The 27806-nt window shown below is 41.2% G+C and overlaps 4 protein-coding genes and 1 pseudogene across 5 annotated transcripts; all 5 read left to right on the top strand.

Moving 5' to 3' along the window:
* Positions 1 to 514: 514 nt before the first annotated feature.
* On the top strand, positions 515 to 5752 carry LOC145467617 (retinol dehydrogenase 8-like). Its single transcript, XM_081451194.1, has 3 exons — positions 515 to 2004; positions 3289 to 3565; positions 3876 to 5752. Exons 1-3 carry the CDS (start codon positions 1740 to 1742, stop codon positions 4207 to 4209), a joined length of 876 nt encoding a protein of 291 aa, XP_081307320.1. The 5' UTR covers positions 515 to 1739; the 3' UTR covers positions 4210 to 5752.
* Positions 5748 to 9234, top strand: LOC145468722 (retinol dehydrogenase 8-like). The gene is made up of 3 exons (XM_081452424.1): positions 5748 to 6204; positions 7712 to 7985; positions 8895 to 9234. The coding sequence occupies exons 1-3, from the start codon at positions 5940 to 5942 to the stop codon at positions 9232 to 9234; spliced, it is 879 nt and encodes a 292-aa protein (XP_081308550.1). The 5' UTR covers positions 5748 to 5939.
* A 1907-nt stretch (positions 9235 to 11141) lies between these two features.
* Positions 11142 to 14444, top strand: LOC145467616 (retinol dehydrogenase 8-like; annotated as a pseudogene). Its single transcript, XR_014042084.1, has 3 exons — positions 11142 to 11572; positions 12944 to 13217; positions 13658 to 14444. The product of XR_014042084.1 is annotated as a retinol dehydrogenase 8-like (transcript).
* A 2619-nt stretch (positions 14445 to 17063) lies between these two features.
* Positions 17064 to 19765, top strand: LOC145468721 (retinol dehydrogenase 8-like). Its single transcript, XM_081452423.1, has 3 exons — positions 17064 to 17762; positions 18535 to 18808; positions 19426 to 19765. Exons 1-3 carry the CDS (start codon positions 17498 to 17500, stop codon positions 19763 to 19765), a joined length of 879 nt encoding a protein of 292 aa, XP_081308549.1. The 5' UTR covers positions 17064 to 17497.
* Positions 19766 to 21802: 2037 nt separating this feature from the next.
* LOC145468022 (retinol dehydrogenase 8-like) lies at positions 21803 to 23815 on the top strand. The gene is made up of 2 exons (XM_081451688.1): positions 21803 to 22043; positions 22912 to 23815. The coding sequence occupies exons 1-2, from the start codon at positions 21887 to 21889 to the stop codon at positions 23178 to 23180; spliced, it is 426 nt and encodes a 141-aa protein (XP_081307814.1). The 5' UTR covers positions 21803 to 21886; the 3' UTR covers positions 23181 to 23815.
* The last annotated feature ends 3991 nt before the right edge of the window (positions 23816 to 27806 follow it).

The raw sequence follows: 27806 nt of genomic DNA, 5'->3' as shown, positions 1-27806 counted from the left end.
CCCAGGTGTTTATGGCTTGTATCAAGTTTCCACCGTTCAACTTCGAGCGGGCAACTTTTTTAACGTGTCGTAAGTATTCTTTCCTGATTTTGTCCTTCATTTGGTCATGAAGCATGTCGCTGGCCTCAAGCACCCCCAGATACTTATTATTATTATTATTATTATTATTATCATTATTATTATTATCATTATTATTATTATCATTATTATTATTATTATTATTATTATTGATCTCGTTCCCAGGGTCTCTCGTCTCTCCCCCCCCCCCCCCTCCCGGAGCGACAGAGTTACGGGTAGCGTAAACATTTCGCTAGCATTCATATCGGATTACCTATACTATTCCCATATCTGTACTCTACTTTTGGGGTTGAGTTGATTAAATAGATCTGAACATGGTAAACCGAAGAATTCAATGACAAAATATATTTGAATCGATTGTTACGTCTCGGCTTCAAAATCTTCGTTCGCAATGGAACAAAATCCGGACAAAATTGAACAGACTTCTAAGCCCGGACATCACTATCGACGCAAGCCTAAGCATAGCATAAGCGGAAGGCTCATGCTTATACTTATGACTAGGCCAGAAATATTGGCCAGAAATATTGGCGTTGTACACTGACATATCAGCTGGGGATCAATAATAGGAACTCAATGTTTGAGAAGATTTAGACTTCGACCAACCCCTCTTTTCTCTTGATCCGCCGGACGTGATGCAAAACATGGAACGCGAGAGAAGTAAAATGAACGCGAGCGCGAGGGCACAGGGTAGAAATTATAGTCATTTTCCCTCTTGCCTTGCGTTAATTCGTGCCCTGGTGTCACCCTTAGCGACGCCCATTACCAGCCGCTGTTCGCGAAAAGAGCCCGTGCTCCTCCCCCAAAGCCGAAGTTCTTCTCGGGGGGGAATGTAAACCAGACACCCCTGACCAGACAGGGTAGTGCGGTGGAAATCGAGTCACCGTCGACGGAGTAAGAAGAAGAAATAAACAACAAAAAGTACATTCTTTCGTAAAATTCAAAATTTCCCAAGTAACCTCTCCAATTTGTCTGTTATTTATTTAAGTTAGAATATCAATATATTTTTAACCAGTAACATTTTCGTTTATTGCTAACAATACCTCCTCAATTAGTAAACTTTCAGTAGCTAATTGTTTAAATTACGTGGCGTCTTTTGGGTCTTTTTATTGATTTGTAATTAACATGGGATCTGGCAAAACGTCACTTTGTTTTGCAGATATAAGGTGATCCTGTAACAGCGACAGACCCTACCGCTATACCGGGGGACGGTCAAACAATCTGCAAGAAGATCAGAATAAAAAACGACGGAGTTTAATTAAATTTTCGTACTGTAGTCTTCAATAAAATTTTTATTTCTGTATTAATTTTATACACTCGGTGAATTCTTACGAACGCAGCACGGCCTTGATCTGAAATCAAGTCTTGATGATGGCCAATAAGACACTTAACTGTTCCCTTGGATTTTTTGTTTTTCCACCCGACCGCAAAAGCCACAATTGTATTAGTTTCAGGGTGTCTTTATGGACGGGTTTTATTGTCTATTAACTATCTCAATTTAAACCAAATTAGCATAATTGAAAATGTGCTGATTTCTGTATGTCATGTGTATATCCATTCGGACTGCATCAAATTACTTTTCGTCTTCTCATAGTTTTCACTCAACAACGCAATCGTATCGAATTTGTTTGGAGTAACAGGCCGTCATCAAAAATTGAACCAACATGGCTTCCCAAATCGTGCTGATCTCTGGTTGTTCTAGCGGCATAGGACTCGCTACAGCGGTGTTTCTCGCTAAAGATGCTGACAAACGCTTCAAGGTTTACGCCACCATGAGAAATCTAGCGAAGAAAGGGCAACTGGAGGAAGAAGGAAAGGACTGTCTTGGAGACACATTGATTATCAAACAGATGGACGTGTGTAGTGATGAATCAGTCGAGAAAGCTGTAAAAGAAGTGCTGGACGCTGAGGGAAGGATTGATGTGTTATGTGAGTATATCGCGGTCCTCGAGAGAATTGTTATGTGTCATTGAACACCTTGTGAATAGCTATATATTCTTTTCATAATTGTAAAACAAAACCATCATTTTGACCCTTAGAGCACTCCAGGTTTTATTAGATGCGAGCATATGTCCAACCCTGACATTTCTTTTAAATCATTGAATTTAACTCATGTTTTGCCATTTAAAAACGTTTTGAATAAGGGCCCTAAATCTTCACGAGTATGCTTAATTAACGAACTCTCTGGGTGGTTTAAAGGTCTTTTAAAATGATTGATTTTAGTGTTACACGGAATAGAAAAGAAACCATTAATTAAAACCGCCCATTCCCAAGCAGATAACTATACAAGTAGTGCGAGCAATGTTACCAGCTAAGCTCAGTGTTTTTGCCTCGCTAATGGGAGACCGAGGCGATCGGGGTAAGCGAAATCAGATCTGAGATTTCCTGATACTCGTGATTACGATTATCAGCGTATTGTCAGAACTAACGTCTTTTGAAAAGAAGACAATAACTCACTTGAGTAAACAAACCAGTGACACGGAAAGAAGGTCAGTAATGCAAATTTAGAGGTTTTTCGAATCTTTTTAAAAATATAGAAGATGTTAAAAATATAACACAAACAGCGGAGATAAACATTGTCCTGCGATGCATTTTTATGTTAATTAAACTTGACGTTTCGTATGCAGAGAAACAGACATTTTCAAAAGTGATAATATAATTATTAGAGGTGAGTAACCAAGACTGAGGAAAACGAAGTTAAAAATGAAAATGCCTTGATTTACAATGCTTATCACCCCTGTTTGTGTTATATATATATATATGTTTTTTATACCAAACTATATTGCTTCGCGTTTTCATGCGTTCTCCTACTGAGAGCTTTTTCCGCATTTTGGCCGCGCGCAAATGCAGACGTATTTCCGGCTGTCACTTGTTTCCGGAAATACATCTGCGTTCACAGGTGGAGCGAGAGCGAAAACGTCGACCAAGCAGGGTGTGGTGGTGCTCCCCCTTCCATCTTCTGCCTCGTCGATTTTTTGCTCTTTCTCCAATTTGCGCTTGACCAGAATGTGGAAGAAGCTCTTCGTACAGGAACGTTTGCTACGCAGGCTACTTTTTATGCAGAAGAGTTTGGCGTTAAAATCACATATTTACGTGGCCTTTGAATTCTGTATCGAAACATCGGGTCCGTTTCTTTTATTTTTCTCGGTAAAATTACGCCTATCCCGACGCAGCTAAAATATCATTGGCTTCCTCTCTTGTATTCAATTGCAGTTAACAATGCTGGTATTGGTGGCATGTTCACCGTGGTAGAATGTACTCCGATGGCCCTGGCCAAAGAGCTGTTTGAAGTGAACTACTTTGGAGCCCTGCGGTTAATCCAAGCTGTGCTGCCCAACATGAAAGCGAGGCAAAGTGGACACATCATCAGCAACAGTAGTACCATGGGAGTTGTTGGCACACCTTTCAATGAACTCTACTGTTCAACTAAGTTCGCCCTTGAAGGACTGAGCGAAGCTTTGGCCCCTACACTGCTCCATTTTAATATCAGGTAAATTTTTCGCAATCTTTAACAGTTAAAATCTCGTTACCTCGGCAACCAGGGCTTTTAGCCGTTTCTAACTAGGTAGATTCTCACAAGGAAGAGATAAAAACCCAAGCTGACGAAGGAACTGAGAAAACAGTCAGGGAACTAGGTAGAGCAGAGTTCCTCATTTCGTTATCGTTCACTGGCTATTTCTTAAACTTAGAAGCATTGATAGTCTTGTGGGAGACATGTTCGCCCCTCCCCGGTAAGAGATCTGGTAACTAGTAGCTAGATTAGCATGGCTTTGACTACTGCTGTTTGATTGCTTTTATAGGTGCACGATACTCGAAACAGGCCCCACAGCAACCCTAGGGCCTGAAAACTCTAAAGCCTTTCTAGCGAAATTCAAATTGTCGGAAGCTGACCAAAAGACCGAAGAACTGCTGGAAACGTTTTCAGGAAGAATGTATCATTTGTTCATCAGCACGATGCAAAGTCCAGATGAGATTGCTGAAGTCGTAAGGGAGGTCATACTTAATGAGAAACCAAACCTACGCTATCAAACAAATGAAAAATACAACCCAGAAGAAATCAAGGAAAAACTTGTTGATCCAACAGGAAATGCTTTGGTTCAAATGGTCAAGAAAACATTCCTCGATGAAGAATAACTTGTTGCACAGGCAGAGGAATTTTAAATTTCAGTAATCATAGGTATTCTGTTTTGGTCAGTCAGTTAACCTGTCGCTTAGTAGAACGCGCGAAATAAAAATGTGAATGAGAGAAGCAAAGAAGAGAAAGACTAAGCATGCTCGATTTCGGCCGCTCACTCGAGCCCGGTTCAGTCGTTATCACATGAGTTCCGGGGAAGGGGGAGCGCGGGCTCCTTTCCCGAACAGCGGTCGGCAATCGAACCCTAGGGGGTGGGGTGGGGTTTGGCCTAAGGAAAAAGCTGTTGAGAAAGTCGTAGTCAGATATCGGTCTCCTGGCATTCGCCGGGTTTATATCTAACAAGAGTCAGTTTGGAGATTTCACACTGGATAGACAGCTTTACAGATAGTCGTGTGGTTTAACCGTGGTTTAATCTCAGACATGATTCTACCCAGGAATGGAATAACTTGAAGGTACGAACAAAGATGTCTAGGCACGTTTATTTCGTCCGCTCCACTATACTACAGCTTGAGGGTCATAGTGTCTTGATATATAGCTGCTTGTTTATATATTATTCTAGATAGGAACATGTTATGTTTAAATATTAAAACTCCCCTGGTCTCCAATCATGTACAATGGAGTGTTTCAATTTCATAAAAGGGATTCACAAGGGAAGGGTAGTGGTACAAGGTGATAATAAAAAGGAAAACAATTTCTTGCTTCCTGTTGGCTTCAATTCCTGCCTGTTGTGGCCCTGCTTTCAGCATAGTGTATGGAGAGTAATGCGAACGCACAAAACTGCTGGAGATATTGTGTACACCTATCGTGATGTCCACTGCCTGAACTGCCAAATGGAGTCTCCTGTCCCATCAACAATACTGTTCCGGTCCGGGTTTGAGGAATGCGGAGATGTTTATCCCACAGTTTGGGTAAGTGCTTGTTCCACAACTGACCGCGGAACCGGAGAGAATTCACTGGTGAGAGTCACTCGCGTCACGAAAATGCACTATAGCCCTGCCGAAAACACGGCTCCCCAAATCGTGCTGATCTCTCTGACTGTCATTTGGAGATGTCACAACTTCTGCTTTCCTAGTTGCTTTGATTGGCACGACCTTGAATCTTCTGACGAAAAGGAAATACCACGCAATGCATCGATCGCGTCTCATTCGTGAGTGCTTTTTATCATGCGTCATTAAATTCCAATGCTTAAAGTATTCTGAGTTCTTTTGGCCACGTAACAAAATCACCTTCAAATTGAGGGAAACCTAAAAATAGTAGTTTACTAAGATAAAAAACACCAAAGAGATAATAATCAACCGCAAAGGAACAAGGTTGGTTAAGGATGGAGAAGATTTACACGGATTACAAACGAAGAACTTGAAAAAATTAAGCTAAACTTTTCAAGAAAGGCAAACTGTGACGTAGCTCCTTTAAACTGGAAAGGTACACTTGGAAGAGTAATCTTCTCACTTCACGTCTCCCAGCAGTTCAAATACCGTGCTAGCTCGATCAAACACCCGGTGTCCAATGCGGAGTTTTAAATATAGATACCCCCCCCCCCCCGCCCCCTGAAGGAGTTGAGGACCTATAACTCCTGTCCCCTCATGCATTTATTCATGGTTTATAAGCTTAACGCTAGGTATAATGACAAGTTAAATGATTGACATTGTGGACCAGTGAACCGGCAACTGTATTGGTCTGAGTTTCGCGGTTTCAAGAGACCTTTTTATACTCTTACATTCGGGTTATCATGGCTTCCCAAATCGTGCTGATCTCTGGTTGTTCTAGCGGCATAGGACTCGCTACAGCGGTGTTTCTCGCTAAAGATGCTGACAAACGCTTCAAGGTTTACGCCACCATGAGAAATCTGGCGAAGAAAGGACAGCTGGAGGAAGAAGGAAAGGAGTGTCTTGGAGACACATTGATTATCAAACAGATGGACGTGTGTAGTGATGAATCAGTCGAGAAAGCTGTTAAAGAAGTGCTGGACGCTGAGGGAAGGATTGATGTGTTGTGTAAGTAGAGAAAATAGGCAGCTGTAGTGTACTCCAAGCATAAGACCGAATCCCAGATGCTGTTAAGAAAAGATCATCTCGATATCACGCTACAAATTACTATAAATTTGTTGATATTGGTTTATACATAGTTCTACCTTTTATAACAGTTGTATAATCAAAATCCTTAAACTGCGACCCTTCATTCCTAAGCGATGAGTACATACTTGAACCGTATACTCAATAAGAGATATTTAACTTAAACAAAATAGAACATATCAGAATAGAACGGTATTGGTTGTTTTTCTGTTGCCGTAATCTTAATTAATATGCTCATAACACATCAAAGTGTTTTTGTCGACCTAAAAAGCCATTAATCTTTATGCAGATTTGGTTTTGATTCAATGCTTTGTTTCAGAAATAAAGCATTTTGATGGTTTTTACGAATGAACGTGTTCCCAAATTGTCACAAATCTGTTGTTTGTTTCCTATCTGTGCTTTGAAGTGAAAACAAACTCGGTCGATGGTAGAAGCCACTTAAGCATGGTTTTCACGACGACAAATTGAACAGCACAGGTGTATAACGTTAACTTTTTTGTAGGACAGTGCCGGAATGCACACAACACAAGCATAAGTACGTAGGCACTCGACTACGTCATTCCACTGCACACTAATTAACAATTAGACCCGTAGTCTGCAAGGGCTACGGGTCAATAGCCCATGAGGCGAAGCTGAGTGGGTTATTGGCCCGTGGCCCTTGAGGGCAAAGGGTCTAATTGTTTTAGTATCACTTAACTAGTCGGACAGAAAAGGCAATAATAAAGTTAGCAAATGCAAGTTGAAGAAACATTCATTTGGGAATAAAACGAAAAAAAGCGCGTCACGCTCGATTGCGCCAATTTCTAGTAGCGTAGCCAATTAAAATGCAGGATTTGCATTAGTCCACTAGTTGGGTGATACTAATGGCTGATGGTGTGCGATGACTCAGTCAATCAGATTGCAGCATTTGCATTAGTTTATTAGTAGAATTCTACTTTTTGCGTGATAGTTCATCCCGGTTTCTCTTTTTCCTAGCCGCGTACTTTAAAGATATGTTTTGCACCAGAGAAAATGGCTTTCTATTTTGTCCTCACGAATACAATATCGCAAACTCATAACAACCCTTTCGGTTTCTCAAGCTATACAATGATTATGTTCCACCAACTGATCAAATGTCTAGGGGGAAATGTTTAAGGTTCTTTTATCTTGGTGTGAATGATAAAAATTTATGATGTGGTTCCAATTCTGGACAACACATCCAAAATTCCAAGAAAAGTTATCTGGCTTTGATTAAAACGTCTTAAAAAATGCTGAGATGTTTAACCCTTCTTTCAGCTCAAGGTGGCGCCGCAAATCCGCCGCAAGACGTTTATTTACTTTAAAATACTGTGAAACGGCAGACGTGAGAACCTTAATTCAGGTAACAGTTGAGTCTGTGATTTTAACACTGGAAGAGATTTTAACCGACTATTTACTTCTTGTCTTTCAGTCAATAATGCTGGCGTGAGTTTTTATTCTCCAGTGGAGTGTGTTCCCATCAGTATTGCTCAAGACATGTTTAACGTGAATTTCTTTGGTACTCTCCGCTTAATCAAGGCAGTGCTACCGCGCATGAAAACGAGGCAAAGCGGGCACATCATCAACAACAGTTCTGTGTCAGGGATTATGGGTATACCGTTTCTGGATATTTATTCAGCGTCAAAGTTTGCTGTTGAAGGGTTGAGTGAATCCTTGGCTCCACTTCTACAACAGTTTGACATCAGGTAAGTAATTTTCTGACGGCGCACCATCTATATCAAGGTAGATGCGCACAATTTTTAATTTACGGACTCGTCCATTAGAGCGGTTTTCATTTAAGTGTTGAAAAGTTATTGGTTTTGCATTACTACGCTACACCGTGACTGGCTTAGAAAACTCGCGCCACTTTTTCATCCAATCAGACGTAAACCAAAACCAATCGTGACTCGTTCACACAGGTTTTCCCGCGCTTCACATCAGCTACGTGTTCTTACTTCGAGTTTTGTTTGGTTCACTAGATTGTCCCTGTCCTTTGTGATTAGCTAGAGCGATTACTTTGGCACTCAATTGAAAACCACTCTATAGATTCAGCAGAAAGTTATAACTCTTTATTTATCACAGTATTTTATTCTAAATAGTGAATAGAACTGTTGAAGTGGCATACAGTCGAATCTCCGGCTGCGACCACCTCTCTTCACCGACCAGTTTTCCAAAATGCCAAAAGTTTCCACAAATCTCTTTATTTTGAACCTCTTGTAAGCGACCACCTCTCGTAAGCGACCGCGACCACTTCTAGAGCTAGCTAAAAGTTTGAAATTTTCTTTTGCTTTTAACCTCCCGTAAGCGACCACTTGACAGATAATTGAGTGGAAATTGGATTAAATAGTGTTGCAACATTATCGCATTTCTGGGTAGTACAAGAGATTTCTCAACGGGAAGTAGCACTACAGATGTTTTCTCGAAATTGGCAGTTCAAATGAATAAAACATTTAAAACATGGGGCCACTCCCTACAGTTACCATATGCTAATGAGGCAAAATTTTGATCCAATATGCTATCCTCATAAGCGACCACTTCCAGTAAGTGACCACCTAGGCTTGACATTTTGGGTGGTCGCTTACGGGAGGTTCAACTGTATTTGTTTCTGTGTCCAGGTACACGTTACTGGAACCAGGCCCCATTGATACTCTGATCGGTCAAAATGCAACGGAGTGGAGCAAAACCATGGACAACGGTACGGCTGACGAGAAAACGGCGAAATTGCAGGGGATAGCAGGAAAAAAATTCGAAGAGCTAGTCTGTAAGAAAATGAAATCGATCGAAATAGCAGCCATTGTCAAAGAGATCATACTAGGCCAGAACACCAACTTTCGGTGCCTCACAAATGTTGAATTTCTTAACGAAGAAATTGCTGCCAAGCTGAAAGATTCTGCTACTAATAAACCAATGGAAATGATAAAGACACGATTCTTTGAAGAACAGAATGAAAACTAATAAATGAACCCTTCCAGTGCAAGATCAAAATGCTATGTTTCCTCTCAGAGAGCCATAGATACGTCTTTTTTGTAATAGTTGGAAGAATTTGTTAATGCCAAACCAAATAAAAAGACTTAGGATATTAAACATAAGAGTTAAGGCCAGATATTTATTGTTCAAGTTGCTCTGATGTTCTTTATCCAATTGCTTGTTGTTTGCCCACCATAAAAGTTCTGTTCACGAAGGGAGGTCTTGATTTTTACAGGCAGGCAGGTAGGCAGGTTCGTCTCAGCGTCATAGTTTGTTGTCATAGTTTTGCCAGTGTTTAAACTGTAGTTTAAACTAATACATAGTTCATTTGTCATCGATTAAAAGCTAGTATGTACTTTGTTAATTTGGCTAGCTTTCAAGCTATAGAATTCGTGGACTGACCCGTTCCGAGAACGCTCCACATTTTTTAGGGTAGGCCCACCATGAATGACGTGTTTGTTTGTATATAAGATGAACGTATATCTGGAAAGACACGATTCTTTCCAAAGCTTACTTCACAAAGCACGCCATCATTCTGTAAATTATGTTGCTCAAGAAGAGCGAACACACGATTAAAAAGCTGCCGCAAATCTAATCCCCAGTTTCCACGCACTCCGCTGGCTTGTTCCACCCATTTGGCGATCAAGATAAACGGCTTGCATTTTTAGACTCGGGCTTTCCTACTGAAGACTAGTTTGTTCACAGACGTTTACTTTTTTGCTAAGAGTTATTTTTCTTGGAGCGTGCGAGTTATGTGAGCGCAGAGCGCGAGAGCGCGAGACCGGGCTATTCTGATCTTTCCCCAGCCCCATCCCATTGCGTTTTAGCGCGTACCGTGATCCCACGCGGCGGGTTAATATTTCGCTAAGCTGTGGACAGGCTAACTGAAGCCCAAGTAATTAAATTTGTTTGTTGCTTCAGTAAAACCAGCAGCATGTGAAGGTAAAAGCAGCTGCTGTCATACGCTTATTATGAAGGTGTTTCAACTCTCAGTTCTTCTGGCGAATCATACATAATACTTCCAATTACTTTTTACCGCGGTCTCGAATCAATGTGAAAATTGAACCAGATATATTGGAGCTGGATTGAAGTTTTTGCCATAATGTATATATTTTTTTAGGGGAATTAATATTTTCACGGAAACGAGAAGCAGAAATGCTTGGAAAAAAATTCAGTTGCTCCGATGTTGTCCGTCAAACGAAGGTCAACTTTCTTAATCATGTTATGGAACTTAAGCAATGCCTCGAAGCGAAATACGAAAACTAAAAAAAGAACCCTTTAACGAGGGTCTCGATGGAGGGTCCCTTTGACGGTTAAAAATAATCCGTTTTGACGGTTGACGGTTAATTTCTCGGAATAACTTTTTTTATTACGAAATCAAAGCGGAAATTGGCTGTAATTTTCATAAAAGGGTACAGTTTTGCTCAAAATTTGCACAATTCAATTAGTCTTATAATTTTGTGCATTAAAACTTAGGTTTTTGGTCATCAGATATATGTCTAACTAGTAGTAATCAAAGATTATGAGTGCGTTCGACGCCGTCACTTCAATATATATACCTTAAATGATTTCACTAGCTGACTTGTCTATCGCTAAATATAAAATCAACATTAACATCAACTTTCCTACCGCTGGACGTATTAATCGCCTGATCCGGAGACTAGAGGTTTTAAAAAAGACTTGTACATAAATGTATTTTTGTGATATTTTAAAACGATCATTTATAAACATCATAGCTTGTTCCCATTTAAGTCAATTGTTGTTTAGTCCATAATTACTTCAGGATATCTGAAACCGATTTGACGGCTAACATTGGCTCAAAATATTTCTGCTCTTTTCGGATGTCTAGTACTACATAACAACATTCCTTGACTTTCTCTTGTTCCATGATATGAGCTCGGCAGCTGAGAATTTTTTTCATGTCTATCCAATCAAGTGGCGTGATTGAGGTTGTCGCGGAACGTCACGATGACAATGCCAATGACTCAGCATAAACTGAACGAGTATCTGAGGTTTCTTAGAGTGACCTATCATTATCTCTAAGCTAACACTCGGGTTTTCATGGCTTCCCAAATCGTGCTAATCTCTGGTTGTTCTAGCGGCATAGGACTCGCTACAGCGGTGTTTCTCGCTAAAGATGCTGACAAACGCTTCAAGGTTTACGCCACCATGAGAAATCTGGCGAAGAAAGGACAACTGTAGGAAGAGGGAAAGGACTGTCTTGGAGACACATTGATTATCAAACAGATGAACGTGTGTAGTGATGAATCAGTCGAGAAAGCTGTAAAAGAAGTGCTGGATGCTGAGGGAAGGATTGATGTGTTGTGTAAGCGGTGTAAATACTTTTTTTCTTTATATAGCGTTTAAATGAGCGCCCTTAACAGAGGGATTTGTCATTAAGAGAGGAAGACTCATGATATAAACTCTATAGATAATATTGCTGACGTTAGTGAAAAATCCATCATCTCGATATTATCCACGATGACTGCGCTCGATGTTATCCACGACTTCCTCAAATGATATTGAAATCTGCTATCAATGGGTAACGCAAGTTACAATAAATGTCAACTTGAACTGAAACGTTCATGTGCTACGTGCTCTTATATATACAGGCATCTCTAGGGTAAAGTAATAAGACTACTCAAAAAGTACAAAGAATATCCAAACGTTCCCAGCTTAGCTCTTTCAGTTAAAGTAGATCAATTAAATGATATGACCGTTCGTCGCATAATCAGTTTTGTATACATTTCATTCAGTCTGTCAGTCAGCCAATCGGTCGGTCAGTCAGTGAGTCAGTCAGACAGACGGACAGACAGACAGACAGTCAGTGTGTGAGTCAGTCAGTCGGTCAGTCAGTCTGTCTGTCTGTCTGTCTGTCAACGTGAGTCTGTCAGTCTAGATGTCAGTTAGTCAGTAAACCGACCGATTAATACCCTTCAGTGGTATTCCCCATGATGGACTGTGCGGACTGTGCGGCGTGGCTCCGTCATCTAGACCCTAGGGATGTGTCCCGTTATCAAGATGTAGGTATTTCAAAGCACATCACGAACTAAAGTATAGGAAAGGGCAAGGTGGAAGAATTGTGGTTCAGGAACTCAAAAAATGCCTTTCAAAAGATCTCAAACACACGCGCCCAAAGGGCTAACTTATTGAAGTATTTAGGGTTACCGAATGCAAGAGTATAGAGAAGTGATACGATATGTCTACTACATGTTTAGGAGAACCATTTTCAACGAAATGTATACGACATTGTTACCTTTTCTGAAAAAATAAATGGTAAAGAGGGTAGTAGGAGTGGTCAGTGCAAAACCGGGGTCAGTGCAAAACCAGAGGAATCCCAAAGCTCATTGCCTGAATGTCGTTATTCAACGAATAATATATAGAGTACCATAGAGGGAAAAACGGTGAACTCACGGATCTCTAACAAAGGCTAAACCGCTCTAAATCGCTCTAACGCGGCAGTGAACAATCGTTATCATAGTTCCTAGCTCTGGCCTCTAAACCCCTACGAGCAACATAAGAAATTTAAAATGCGAGGGAGTGCTATTTTTATTGTATTTCCTTTCACATAAACGCTGACATTTACGTGTTTTCGTAATGTCCGATATAACGAAACTCACGCCGGGCTCCTCCAAGAGCCCTTAAATTTCACACAGGAAGGGGATTTTCACTAACTACACTTTTTTTCCACTTTTAGTCAACAATGCTGGCTACGGCATTTTCTCGGCTGTAGAGTGTGTTCCTATCAGTATGGCCCAAGACATGTTTAACGTGAATTTCTTTGGTACTCTCCGCTTAATTAAGGCAGTGCTACCGAGCATGAAAGCGAGGCAAAGCGGACACATCATCAACAACAGTTCCGTGGGAGGGATAGTGGGGATACCTTTTCTGGATATTTATTCAGCGTCAAAGTTTGCTGTTGAAGGGTTGAGTGAATCCTTGGCTCCACTCCTACGGCAGTTTGACATCAGGTAAAAGAGACATAGCAAGTATTTAAGACATTTTCTTTAACGGGAGGCTATCGTTTGGACGTTCACGTGAAATTACAAAGCAAAGTAAAAGTGAGATAGATGGTGGGGAGATGAAGCTGTAACCTACCGACAACCTACTTTGTTATTTTCGTGTATAAGTGTTTTGCAAAGAGATCTTGCCTACATCATATTATATTAAAGAGTGCGAGATTCACAAAGGAGAAGAATCAGCGACTTTTTGTGCGGTATTTTGGACGTTAAATTGACTCACGCAACGCAGGAGCGTTGCGTGACATCCCCAAAAAGGGCTGCCGAGGAATCTAATGGACTCATGGCGTCCAAAGCAAAAAGTCACAATATCTCCTCTATAACAAAGTTAAAATACGGTCAACGAATGCAACTCAGTGGCATACCTGTTTGTCTCTGTCTCATTCTTATAGGTATACGATTCTGGAAACAGGTCCCGTGGTGACCCAGGCCCCTAAAACTGCAGAAGACTGGGGCAAAGCCATAGACCACGAAACGGTTGACGAAGAAACGAAGAAACTGGAAAAGATCTGGCGCGAAAATTATCAACATTTGTGCATTACGAAAATCATGGATTCCAGTAAAATAGCAGTCATTGTGCAAGAGATAATTCTTGGCCAAGACAACAACTTTCGTTGTTACACACATGCCGATTTTTTTTCTGATGCACTTGCGGCCAAGCTGAAAGATTCTGCCACTAATAAACCCATTGAGATTATGAGAAAACAGCTGTTTGAAAAACGAGAGGATGAAAATCAAAAGTCTTAAAAGATGAACCGAGATCGAAAGATCAACTTTTCTTACAAATAGGCATAGATTTGTTTCAGTGATAGATAACTTGTATGGAAATACTAATAAAAGTTGTCTTTTTGAAGTATCGAAATATTGAAAAACGGTACCCCTTTCGCATACTTTCATAACTGGTCCGTATTGTAGTCGCCAAAAAAAGGAAGTCTTCTTGTCATTTTCATGTAGCGCCTAATAAATGAAATGACATAGATATAAGGTGCGTTTGCTCGAAAAATCTTAATTAAAGGCCCTTTAAAATAACTAAATGACAGATTTGCCTACCTTTTCGTATACCTAAACTTGTAAAATCCCTGCCCTTTTATACACCTAAAACCCGAAAAAGGTTCCCCTTTCGGATGGAGCCTCCCCATATAGGCCATTATAGGGAGTACCCATCCCTGCAGCCCCCCCCCCCCCGTAACGACTAATGTATAGGGAGACATTAGATGTTAATCACTCTTGGGACTGAAAAAAAATCCTTAATTAGTAATTATAAGTAGTTACCTTCTGTGCCAAGTTTGCAATAAATCTTGGGGGCATTTAACCGAGAATATATGGCAAATGAATACTTTGCCATGGAGATTTTTTATCAGATTGGAGAAAACGACAAGTCTACCTCTGGGTACCACGAAAAGGTGAAAGTCTTGCCCGGAGGGGACCTCCACCTCAAAAAAAAAAAGACAGGGGTGCTCGTCGGAAAGTTTGAAAAGGAACCCCAAAGAGGTACCTAGATCCTGTTTTGTGGGGAGGGGGGGTGGCTTGAATTTTTTTCACACCTAAGAGGTACCAATTTTAAAACAACACATTGACTAACACTCATAATTTTCATTAGCGATAAAGACGATTGCTTCGAGTACCTTCCACTCGTAAAGTTGATTGTCAAATAACTTCTGTAATATTGTTTCTCTCCTCAATATCCTAAAAGGTACCGCGAAAGCCCCACTGTGGACCCTTTAAGGCTAAGAGGTACCCTAGTGAGGTACGAAAACCGCTTTTTCAACCCCTAAAAGGTACGACGAGAACTCCGTGCTTTTTATATGGAAGTCCCCCCGGGAAGACTTGTACCCCATGTGTGAGATCTGTACAGCCCCCGAAATGATCCCGACCCCGAAATGACCTCAGTGAATCTTATTAGGGATAGTGACAAAACGTGGGACTGGGGATCGCTCAGTGACGATAACTATAATGTTGACTGATAAAAATAAGAAGAGTGATAAAAGATAAACTGCGATACGTAGCCACACGAGTCAACAGGAACATCTTAAAAGGTACCTATCGTATTATTATTGGTTGGTCTCGACAGTAAAAAAAGAAAGCAGAAATTATTCCTGCCAAAAATATAACCAACAAACCATTTGTTAGGTCGGCGTTAATTGGGTATTTGTGTGTTTGAAGTAGCGATTATCATCCCTTTGAAGGTTCTTTGAATTTTTTTCTTCATTGTCGATATGCTGCAATGATGTCTTCTTCTTTTGGTATAGTTTTGCGACATTCAATGTCTCGATCTAGTCTTCTTTCAACCTTTGACCCATTCAGATTGATGCAATGTCTCGAAACGCGTGGTTTCTAGTAGTTCTTCTTCTGTTGTGTGTATTACAAATCGTTACTTCGGGAAATGATGATAACCCTTCTCATACAAATTCACGATTATCTACGAATACTGAGATAAGTTTCATTCTTCACTGAAACATAATGTAGAAGCCTCCTCAGCGTAGCCAACTCTTAACGCATAAGCTGTGTGTCGTGTTACTTGTGCGTGTAATAATATAAGCAATGTAAACAATGGCAAACTCGTTGAGCATCACGCCCAAAGTCCCGTTCGCAAATTTTTAATGTTGACAGTCTGGCCCTCTATCGCAGAAGGATTCCCAATCGTACGTTCACGAGTTAAATTTATACAAAAGCAAACAATTGTCAAATACTTGTGAAATGTTCGTGGCTAGTCTGACGCGGCGTTTCGTCTCGGCCAAGAGACTCTTCAGAGACGTTTAGAATTCAAAGGCAAACTCGTTGAGCATCACGCCCAAAGTCCCGCTCGCAAATTCTAGCCACGAACATTTCACAAGTATTTGACAATTGTTTGCTTTTGTATAAATTTAACTCGTGAACGTACGGTTGGGAATCCTTCTGCGATAGAGGGCCAGACTGTCAACATTAAGAATTTGCGAACGGGACTTTGGGCGTGATGCTCAACGAGTTTGCCTTTGAATTCTAAAGGTCTCTGAAGAGTCTCTTGGCCGAGACGAAACGCCGCATCAGACTAGCCACGAACATTTCACAAGTATTTGACAATTGTTTGCTTTTGTATAAATGTAAACAATGTACAATCTTTTTAGTTTGTTTTGTAAAGGTCGGCACACACGAGGGGATTAGTCCCTGCGACTAGTCTCTGCAAAAGTCGCGGGCACAAGTCCCATCGTGTGAACTGGCCATTTTTGCATCAAAATCAAGTCACAGGGACCAAAAAACTTTGGTTCCTGCGACTATTCCCACGAATTCAAACCAGTTTGAATTTTTGGGACAAGTCCCTGCGACTTGTTCCTCAAAACGCTTCTTGTGAACTGTTCGTGGGACAAGTCCCTGCGACCAGTCCCTTCGTGTAAACTCTTCAGGGGACTAGTTGCAGGGACTTGTCCCTCGTGTGTGTCGACCTTAATAGATAGCTGATTCAACTGCGTCAAAATATATTTATAAATAAACCACACTTTTCTACTTGGCTGTTCTCTTATACTTTAGCAATCATTTGCCCATATCAGGCTTTCAAGAGGGGAAGAGAGGGAGGGGGCGGGTTGTGAAAATGTAATAGCTTGTAATATTACCAGGAAATTGGTTTGGGATTTTTAAAAAGATGACAAAAATGTTAATATTTGTATCAGTGATCGGTTCTTGTTATAAGGTTATGTAATGCAGTCTATCTTTTTATAAAAAAGCATATTAGCTTTATTCAAAAATGCTTTTACAAATTGCACTGTCATTAAGTCGCTACCGATTTTTATTTTTATTTTAATTCTCGTTTTGTTGTTCATAGCGATACCATAAATCAGTTACCTACATAGGCCAAAATGACTTTAGTTTTCTTTATCATTGAGCGATCCACAGTCCCATGTATTGTCGCCATTCCTAAAATTCACTGGGGATCATTTCGAGGTCGATAACAAGAAAAATGGGGATCATTTCGCGGTCGGGATCATTTCGGGTCGACTAGGGGATAATTTCAGGGTTGAGGACCATTTCGGGTCGGGATCATTTCGGGGGCTGTACAGATCTGTGTGAAGCTGCTCAGAGAGTTAGGGGGCAAATGAAATAAGCGAGTGCTTCTATCCAGTCAAGTGGCGTGAATAGAATTGTGGCGTGACTTTATGATGACAAGGCCAATCAACCGGCATAGCGACACAAGTTATCTTAGGTTTCGCAACTGACTGAGTGTTCTTTGATACTCTTCAGTCTCTTGCACTCAAGTAATCATGGCTTCCCAAATCGTGCTGATCTCTGGTTGTTCTAGCGGCATAGGACTCGCTACAGCGGTATTTCTCGCTAAAGATGCTGACAAACGCTTCAAGGTTTACGCCACCATGAGAAATCTGGCGAAGAAAGGACAACTGGAGGAAGAAGGAAAGGAGTGTCTTGGAGACACATTGATTATCAAACAGATGGACGTGTGTAGTGATGAATCAGTCGAAAAAGCTGTAAAAGAAGTGCTGGATGCTGAGGGAAGGATTGATGTGTTGTGTAAGTGCAAGTAACTCGTTTTTGCCATTTTATTTAGCAAGAAACTGGGGGTAAGAACACACAGGATCCATTGTCTTTGTCATAACAGGCAGATTGTAATGACATCGGACATCCCTCTGGTTGTCACGCAAGCAACCTCGGTCCGTAAGGGTTGTGATAGCTAGGAATTCGATGACTCTCGCAAAAACGAAGGGTCTTCGGATAACAATGCATTTTTGTGTATCTAGGATGTCTCAGGCGTTCGGCTAGTTGGATAGCTTCTTACGTAGACGTTCTTATGGCCCATCACCCAAACTTTCAGTAAGGGATATAAGATTGGGTGACGAGCCATAAGAGTGACCGTCGGTGGACAGCTAAATAATAGGTACCGGTAAGTGCGCCAGACCCCAGACCCCAGACCCGACCCCATTTATTCCCCCTACACGAAAACAAGCTTTGCTGTACCTCTTATGTACCTTATTTGTTGTTTGTGTAGTTATTTTTTTTCTCATCTACTTTAAGGCGGGGTACGGTACTTCCCTTTATAAAACACTTAACAATGATAATTCCAACGAGCGCCCAATGAATTAAACACCTCCCCTTTTCATCAAAAGGGCTTTTTTGGTGCAAGCGCCCCTATTGTGATAAGTACACTTTACAATATGCTAGCATCTTTCAATATTTATAGGCATGTGTTTGATTCGAAAAAAATTAAATAAGAACTTTGGTACACGAAAAATCTTAATGGATCCTTCAGATTATATACGAATGAAGCAGACTTTTTCTCTTTCAGTTAACAATGCTGGCACTTCTGGGATGTGTGCAGTAGAGTGTATCCCCATAAACATGGCCCAAGACATGTTTAACGTGAATTTCTTTAGTACTCTCCGCTTAATCAAGGCAGTGTTACCCAGCATGAAAGCGAGGCAAAGCGGACACATCATCAACAACAGTTCTGTGTCAGAAGTTGTGGGCATGCCTTTTATGGACATCTACTGTGCATCAAAGTTTGCTGTTGAAGGGTTGAGTGAATCCTTGGCTCCACTTTTACGCCAATTTGACATCAGGTAAAAGTGATTTTATATATGGGTTATTTACTACGCGCAAGCTTGAGGTTATCGATAAAGATGGCTGCTTCACTGCAGGCCATCCCCAGCGGGCAAGGTAGTCTCGTCTTTCCCGAAAGATAGAGCTTTATATTTGGGTCTCGTGTGGAAGGCTAATTGACATAACGAAACTCAAAGCGGAGTCACTTTAACCTTTTATACAATGGTTTATTGGAAACTTGGGCAGAAGGGGAAAGTCACTTTCCATTATTTTCTTGTTAACGTTTGGGATGACAGAGGAACATCGTAGAGCCAACTTTAACCCCGCCGTTTGGTTTTCTGTTTGGTTCTCCGTTTAGTGTGCTGCACTCCGGATCGAGCCCTGGCCGGAGACTTTGTATTGTGTTCTTGGGCAAGATACTTTACTCTCACAGTGCCCCTTTCCACCCAGGTGTATAAATGGGTACTGGCGAACTTAATGCTGGGGGGTAATCCTGCAATGGACTACCATCCAAACTAGGGGGAGTAGAAATACTCTTAGTCTCTTCATACTGCAGAAACCGGAGATAAGCGCCGGCCTGCTGGGCCACGAGGCTCGTATGCAGACCTAATTTCTGTTTTGTGTCTCACTTCAACAGATATACGATACTTAACCCAGGTCCTGTGATGACGCCGATCTTTCAAACTTCAGCAGAATGGGCAAAAGCCATAGACCACTCAACTACTGACGAGAAAACGAAACAATTGATGGCGCTGGGAGTGGAAAAGTTACGACAGGCCATAGGACAGGGAATGAAATCGAGCGAAATAGCAGCCATTGTTAAGGAGATTATTCTGGGCAAAAACACCAATTTCCGTTGTTTTACAAACGTCGGCTTTTTTGATGAGGAAATTGCTGCCAAGCTAAAAGATCCTGCCTCTGATGAATCAATTGAATATGCGAGGAAACGGTTCTTTGAAGAGAAAGAAGAAAACTAGGAGAATAACTTCTTTAGAATTATCGAAATATTCATTCTCCTTACCGATTTCTAGCACAACATAACAACAGTCCTTGAGCCTTCCTTACTTTTTCGTGATCAGAGTTCAGCAACTGACTGCGAACTGCGTAACGACAACTGATGGATTGATTTATTAGGGGGACATTTGTTAATCACTCATAGGAATAAAATCAGGTAGTTACTTTCTTCTGTGCACATTAATTAACTAGTAAAAGCGTCTGTTTTCTCTTTTTTTTATAGTCTCCATCTTGAATCTCCTGGCGAAAGGGAAATACCAAGCAGTGCCTAGACTCGACTAAACCAACCGCTGTTCGGGAAAGGAGCCCGCGCTCCTCGCCCAAGTCTCTTCTCGGGGAGGAAAGTACAGAGCGGCAGAAATCGATCCTAAGCAGTGCCCCGATCGCAGCTTAGTCGTATGAGCATCACTGCGGCGCAAGCGCGGAGGTCAGGGGTCCGAAACGCGTAATTTTATTTCTCAGGCTTTTAATTTTCAATTTCTAATTGTTTAAACTGGAAAGTTATACTGGAAAGAATATCTCCTACAACACGTTGCTTGATTTTGCATTTGCACTTGCATTTTGCCCGGAGTTGTGAATAGATCCCTTCGGGATCCCACGAGCCATGACAAATGGCGGATATGTTACTTTCAAAACAAATGAATAAAACCATTTCTTGATGAACTTCGGGGTCGAATAGCCCGTACGCGGGAGTCAACCATCAGATTCAGTGCGACAAATCGCAGGATAGGAACCGATTTTTCATGTTTACAAACTGACCCTAATAAAGTTTTTCTATAACGTAATTAGTGGAAGGACTCTGGCATTGCTATCGAGCATGGTCTCATACAAGAGCACAAAATATCACCTTAGAGGTAACAAGATCGTAACTCCGCGATTTTGTTCGTACTACATGAAAAACTCGAAAAACTCGGCTACCGGAGTGCTGTACTTTGGAACACCGCATCCAGGTACTATACTGATAATTTTAAGCAGTTCTATGCCAAAGTTACAAAAGACGTAGCTAGATACACGATCCCACAAGCAAATCTGATGCTTTAAACCAAATCGTGTTTAAATAAAGGATTGTTGTTGTTGTTGTTGTTGTTGTTGTTGTCAAATGGACGCCGGGGACACAAGGCCAAGTTTGCCATAAATCCCAGGGATGTTTACTGGCGAGAACGTATGGTATATAAATAGACCATTTTCGGGTTGCTCAGTTCTATGCCTCTGTGTCAAAATGAGTCTTTGTTGCAAAAACCATTGTTAGGAAAATGCGTTTCATCTGAAACTTCATTTTCATGCAAATCAAAGTCATTTTCATTAGAAACGGATAAGGACGATAAACCGTAGGCCCCGTCTCCTGCATCTTCACTGTTATGGTCAGCAGGGGACGTTAAAGAACCCACACACTCATCGTAAAGAGCAGGGCACGAAGTTCCCGGTGTTGTGGTCTGGTCTCTGCCCATTGTGCTGTTGAAATGCTCGGAGACATTAGCTGTTAAAGCTACTCTACAATCCGAGGGTAAATAAAGTATACTACTACTACTACTACTACTACTACTACTACTACTACTACTACTACTACTACTACTACTACTACTACTACTACTACTACTACTACTACTACTACTACTACAACGCTTTGCACGTGAACTCGTTTTGAAAAAGAGGCAACAGGCAACTCGGCAATGGCGTATTCTTTGTAATGGAGACTCAGTTTTAGATTGAAAAGAACGAAAAGGAGAGAGCCTTGAAGTAAGCTTATCTTTGGGTATCACGAACGAGCGAAAGACTTGAACCCCTTGTGCGAAGTTGCTCGGAGGATAAATGGGGCGAATAAACATGAACTGAACAGTTTTGTTAATCCATTTTAGTGACATGAATACGATTGTTGGTGACGTCATGATGACAAGGCCAGTGAACCATCAAGAGCAACGCAATCTCTCCGAAGTTTCGCAACAGTGGCCTTTCGATACCCTTGCACTCGGGTTATCGTGTCTTCCCAAATCGTGCTGATCTCTGGTTGTTCTAGCGGCATAGGACTCGCTACAGCGGTGTTGCTCGCTAAAGATGCTAACAAACGCTTCAAGGTTTACGCCACCATGAGAAATCTGGCGAAGAAAGGACAACTGGAGGAAGAAGGAAAGGACTGTCTTGGAGACACATTGATTATCAAACATATGGACGTGTGTAGCGATGAATCAGTCGAGAAAGCTGTAAAAGAAGTGCTGGACGCTGAGGGAAGGATTGATGTGTTGTGTGAGTAGTGTGAATATAAAATTATCTCTTTGCAATGCCTGAAAAATGAGCATCCCGCAATATCGGGCTTTGTCATTGTTAGAAGAACATACATACCTACAGATTTGCACTACTGCTGGGGGTAATTGAAAAATTTATTATCCCGATATTATCCTCGATTACTGCCCTCGATGGTATCCACGACTTCCTCACAAAAAAAATTGACATCTGTAGGATTTTTTTTCTCTAGACCTAGTACATGACCAAGGGTTTAGATCTCCTTTTTTACCACTCGATTCTTAAAACAACAGTGCAGTCGATTACAGCACAATGCAGTAAACATTGATTTGAATATTTTAACATAATTTTGTAAATCGTGAAGTATTGTTCAAATTGATACACTGGAACACTTAAGACATAGCAATAAAACTGTTTGCATTATCAAGCATACGTGGTGGTTAACGTTTTTGAAAGAAAAAAGAACAAACTATCAAGCCGTTTTAATTTGAGAACTTTAAAACACACTATAAATCAAAAATTTAACCCAACAATTACAATGGGAATTTTCTTATGGAAGAATCTCGTCCTCGAGATTCCGAAAAAGGAAACCATCAAAACTTTCGATGGTTTAAAACATAACTTCATTAAGACACATTTTGGTATTACTCGGACGCTATTGTTCATCTGTACGCCAGTCCATTTACTATTATTTTACAAAAAGTAGGATTTGAAATAATTTTGCATTGCGATTTACTCGAGATCAAACATACAGCATATTTTTATTCCGTGTGTTCTACTAGGCATGTGTTTTATTCCGTGTGTTCTACTAGGCATCTCAAATTTTACACAGGGAAATAAGTTTCCACGAACTGCTCTTTTTGTCTTTCAGTCAACAATGCTGGCTTTGGCTTTTTCTCGGCTGTAGAGTGTGTTCCTATCAGTATGGCCCAAGACATGTTTGACGTGAATTTCTTTGGTACTCTCCGCTTAATCAAGGCAGTGTTACCGAACATGAAAGCGAGGCAAAGCGGACACATCATCAGCAACACTTCTATGGCAGGAATTGTGGGTCTGCCGTTTATGGACATTTATTCAGCGTCAAAATTTGCTGTTGTTGCTACGCTACTCACTATCTATCACAGAATAGATAGTGAGTAGCGTAGCCAATCAGAGATCGGCATTTGTGATAGAACGCTAGTATAGATTTATACTAAAACAGAATAGATAGTGAGTAGCATAGCCAATCAGCGAACGGCATTCGTCATAGATTTTTGCTAAAGCGAGATAGAGAGCAACTCACTGTTTCAAAGCAGATGCTGTAACCTACCTAAACCCCTCGTTATTTCACGTGAATTTAGTGATTCGGAAACGGATTGGATCAGTGAACCACCGTAAACTTCCGAAGGTAACGACCATTGTTACTTTCGGAATAAGCAGTCTTTGAATTTGGGGCTCGTCACTTTCGGTAGGTCGTTACTTTCGGGGAGCAGAAAACGTTATATATAGTTGGTACGATTGAACTATTTTAACGAAATAAAAGACGGAAATTAGTAAAAAAAAAAAAAAAAACGTTCTTAAAACATGACATGAAATTCTTCGTTCCTGTCATATGGGTGGGCTCTTAATGTCTATACCGTGTTGTCAGTGGTGGGCAGGGAAGCTTGTCAGATACCGTAAACTGTTTCTACTTCATGACACACTGCTATATTAGTCTGCTTTAATAATATCTTAGTACGCTGGTCGAGTTTTCAATTTAAATTTGAAGAAACGTTCTTAATACGTTCCTCAGTAGGGGTTGGGTGGGGGGGGGGGGGGGCGCAGGGGTGGATTCGCTACTTTCGGAGGGCTTGCTACTTTTGGGGGATCGCTGCTTTCGGGATTTATTAGCAGCCACAATTTTTTAACGTTACTTTCGGGGGGTCGTTACTTTCGGAATTTTACCTAAATCTTATTACATTGAACTGAGTGCGCGACTCACAGCGGAGAAGAATCAGCGACTTTTTGTGTGGTCCTCTTGACCTCCAATTGACTCATAGTCTCCAAGACGTTATAAGGAAGCAAAAAGTGGCAATATGTTCTTTACTATTTTTTTTTAAAGAAAGTTCTTTGTTTTCTACTTTTCATCATCATACAATTGAAAGCAAGCATCTCATTTTTTTTTTACAAGCAACTGCTAATAATCAAAGTGCTCTATGAGCAAATCCGTCGATTTCCCAGTGGATGATGATTGACATGTGTGGCTTACGGGTTATTCTGGTTATACGAATATAATTACCATATTCACTTCTGGCTATACTTGTTATAACAACAGTCTTTCTTTCTTTTTTCTTTTTTTTTTTTAAAAAAAGAATAACTTTTCGTGCATACTACATGAAGCTCAAAAACTGGCAAACCTCCACTACATGAGCTGCATTGCTCCAATGGATTTACTCATTCTCGATTGAGCCACTCTGCCTTGTAAACTTTTCGTCGCCTTGCCCAACATATTTTCCTTCCCGCCTGAAGACGAAAGTGTAGTCTGCTGTACGTGAAAAAAAAGAAAAAAAGTACGCGACTCAGCGCCGTTAGATCGAAAGCGAATAGCTTGCGAATAAGATCGAAGCGACTCTGCTCGCAGGAGAGCTGCGAAAGATCTTCAGCGAAATCGAGTATTTTTTTATTATGAATTACAAACGCACAACATCTAAACCATCGGATAAAATTTGAGGTCGATTATGCGAAACAGCAAGGTCGCGTAAGGTCAAAAACGGTGTTCTTATCGGTTCCAAGCTTGAAATAAGTACATGTAGCCACTTGTGGATGTCCTTCACAAAAAAAGGGTTGAAAAAGAAAAGAAAAAGACAAGTGGCTTAAAAAAACAAACGAAAAAAAAAAAAAAGCCGACGAATCCCGGAAACCAATCAGGTCTACTAGACTGGAACGTGGGTGCTAACCAGGGTAATATATGAGAAACCTTGCTTCAAGGGGGAAAGATACAAAGTACTTCAGCCTTATCTCAGATTGGCTAGCAAATATGCGAATTAGGTAACAGATATGCGACATATAGTCTCTTAAACTGCAAACTTCTCGGAACCCGACGTTTTGTGTGGCTAGTACACAGGGAACAGAGGAGTCCTATTTGTCCTTTTCTTCACTTACATTTGCCGTACAATTGTAGCGCGAATCAAGTTTCAAACGAATAACAATGACTGAAGCCTTTTGTCAGTTGTCAGTAAATCTGACTACAAATGTCAGTTGTCAGTTACATTTTTGGGTATTTGTCATTTGTCAGTTAACCCCTTCCAGACCCTCTTTACTTTTGTCAACTACGAGCTCTGGACTTCAGATATGAGTTTTCGTCAGTTTTTCTGGCAAAATCTCGACCTTGCATCAAAGAAGGATGATTTAATTACGAGCATTGTAAGTCGAGCCGACTTTTTTTCAAGTTTACCCTCGATGCGGTGTGTTTAAAGTCCCGTCCACAATGCGCCCGAGAAATTTGAGCCCGCAACAATCAGCGGTCATTTTGGGTTTATCGCCATGTCATCGTTTTCAAAAAGCTTCGTTTTCAAAATATTGTCCGTCCACACTAAAACGCAAAGCCGACGTTTTCAAATTCCCCCGATCTCCAGAGCGTTTTCGTGTGGACGGTAGGCTTAACCGTAGAAATAAAGCTGCGTTTTCAAATTTATCCGACGGGGTCTTAATCCCCTCAAATTGTGCCCATCCATACCCCTTTGACTTCCCTGGGTTTCTTTCCCGGGGGGGGGGCACTGCCATATATGGGCTATATAGGTATGTGCTGCTGTGAAGGGTATGGCTTTCAAGCAGTTTACTCTAGGATAGGGTATATAAATCAGAGCGTTTGGGTCTAGAATAGGGTATCATTTTCCAAAAACTGACTTGTTGGTTGAAGATTTTACCTAGACTAAGGAAACCAGGAATTGCAACTCAAAAATATAAAAAAATCAAATCGGCAAGTTTAAATTTACGCAAATCAGCCTCAATAGTGTCGATAGATGGGGGGATTTGGGGAGTTTACTCTAGTATAGGGTAGCAAAATTCAGCTGAACTAGCTCTGGTATAGGCTAAGGGTTCCAGGGTCCCAGCGGCACATCTCCACCCAGAAATTCCCAAAGAACCCCCCCCGGTTTCTTTAGAGTTCTTCTACCTTTCTAAGCTGTTATTGTGGTATTACAGTGGACTCTATGACCAGCTATCTAGTAAGAGTTGAAATAATTACTTAAAATTGGGTTACCTGATCCGTGTAATCACATCGATGTCAACATTTGTTGTACGACAACGCGCTAATTCTCATCATAGACTACGAGTAGTCCCTCTTTTGCTTAGTCCGTCGTTGCGTAACGCGAAAGAAAACCGCGAGAAAAAAATGATTGCGCGAAATCCTGGGGGCGAGGAGTGCGCGAAAGGAGGGACTACCGCCTAAGCCCAAGAGCTTGCTCTTTCACGGCCGAGTGATTTTTCGGTGTAGGATTTCTAATCTTGACGTCCTCTCATTATCGCCTGTTGTTAATAACCCCGGGAGATATCCTGAATAAAATTGCTCTACGCTACTCTTTAAAAAGCCAGGCAAAAACATATGCCTTGCGAAGTATATCTTCGTTCAATATTCGTTCAGCGAAACCGCAAAGGAAGTTTTAAAAAGAAGACGGCGAATGAGACATCAGAAAACGATTTTCGCTGCGTCTGTAGGTGTAAATCTAAAAGTTCAAATGCAGTGTTTCAACCGAGAATTTACATTATGTCTTTGACAAAGGAGATCATCCAACTGCGGTGAAATGTTTGCCGATAGCAGCGGAAAGTTTCAGGTGAATGTCCGGTTTCAAGTGAAAGTCCGGTTCAATCTTTCAAATGGACGGCAGAAAGGCCAACCTCAGTGAATTCATATTCACGGACTTGGACGATGCTGTTGAGCGGCGTAATCAGAAACACGTTCGCAGTCGGGTTGAGGGCGGAAAGCTTTGTCAAACAAGACACTGGATAAATTTAAATCTTTCCAAAGCCTGTTGGCCGATTCGCAAGAACATTACGGGTTGCGAAGCGCGATTCCAACGCTTCAATTTGCTCTAGTACCGCTTCGCTCCGGTTCCAAAACATTCCTGCAAGACGTCACACGTATCTCGAATGTTGACAAGACGTCGTCAACGCTCCTAACATAAGCCAATCATATTTTTGCGTTGTGAGAGCAACGCATAATTCAAACTCTTGGGCTTAGGCGGTAGTCCCTCCTTTCGCGCGCTCCTCGCCTCCAGGATTTCGCGCGGCCATTTTTGTCTCGCGGTTTTCTTTCGCGTCACGCAACGACGGACTAAGCGAAAGAGGGACTACTCGTAGTCTATTCTCATCACTGAGTGCTGTACATTTCCGGTTATGATGGTTCGAAGAAATTATTAGTATAAAAAGGCATTATTCCTAATTTCATGATTGAAGCTCCAAAGCCGACTGTATAACAGATGTATAATCATGAGTTAATTTTGAGGGAGAAATTATTTAAGTCACACGCGAGGAATAATGATTATTATTTCATGGTGACACGGTGAGTTGTTACCAGTCTTTTGTGCACTTAGTTTCTGGATAACCAACTTATCTTTATCCAGCTACCCTGGCCTCTCTCTTCTCCCGCAAGGGTTCAACCCCTATACGGCAGAAAGGAAGTTTGACGGTCTGAACTACCTGTGAGGTAGCCTCCAGGCTAAAGGAGGCAACCGAAATAAGAACGAACGCCCGCTGTACTCGTCTCTGTGTCCTATCAAGTGGCGTCATGATTGTTGCGTGACGTTATTA

The sequence above is a fragment of the Orbicella franksi genome, chromosome 14 (assembly GCF_964199315.1).
Source record: "Orbicella franksi chromosome 14, jaOrbFran1.1, whole genome shotgun sequence".
NCBI classification, from domain to species: Eukaryota; Metazoa; Cnidaria; class Anthozoa; order Scleractinia; family Merulinidae; genus Orbicella; species Orbicella franksi.
The sequence above is the reverse complement of the archived record's forward strand: the minus strand, read 5'-3'. Positions and strand labels throughout refer to the sequence as shown.

Bases quoted from the DNA above. Each gene is read 5' to 3' on its own strand.
- LOC145467617 (XM_081451194.1), top strand. From the start codon at position 1,740: ATGGCTTCCCAAATCGTGCTGATCTCTGGTTGTTCTAGCGGCATAGGA. The intron at 2,005-3,288 runs GTGAGTATATCG...ATTCAATTGCAG, and splicing joins GGGAAGGATTGATGTGTTAT to TTAACAATGCTGGTATTGGT. The intron at 3,566-3,875 runs GTAAATTTTTCG...TTGCTTTTATAG, and splicing joins CTGCTCCATTTTAATATCAG to GTGCACGATACTCGAAACAG.
- LOC145468722 (XM_081452424.1), top strand. From the start codon at position 5,940: ATGGCTTCCCAAATCGTGCTGATCTCTGGTTGTTCTAGCGGCATAGGA. The intron at 6,205-7,711 runs GTAAGTAGAGAA...CTTGTCTTTCAG, and splicing joins GGGAAGGATTGATGTGTTGT to TCAATAATGCTGGCGTGAGT. The intron at 7,986-8,894 runs GTAAGTAATTTT...TTCTGTGTCCAG, and splicing joins CTACAACAGTTTGACATCAG to GTACACGTTACTGGAACCAG.
- LOC145468721 (XM_081452423.1), top strand. From the start codon at position 17,498: ATGGCTTCCCAAATCGTGCTGATCTCTGGTTGTTCTAGCGGCATAGGA. The intron at 17,763-18,534 runs GTAAGTGCAAGT...TTTCTCTTTCAG, and splicing joins GGGAAGGATTGATGTGTTGT to TTAACAATGCTGGCACTTCT. The intron at 18,809-19,425 runs GTAAAAGTGATT...TCACTTCAACAG, and splicing joins TTACGCCAATTTGACATCAG to ATATACGATACTTAACCCAG.
- LOC145468022 (XM_081451688.1), top strand. From the start codon at position 21,887: ATGAGAAATCTGGCGAAGAAAGGACAACTGGAGGAAGAAGGAAAGGAC. The intron at 22,044-22,911 runs GTGAGTAGTGTG...TTTGTCTTTCAG, and splicing joins GGGAAGGATTGATGTGTTGT to TCAACAATGCTGGCTTTGGC.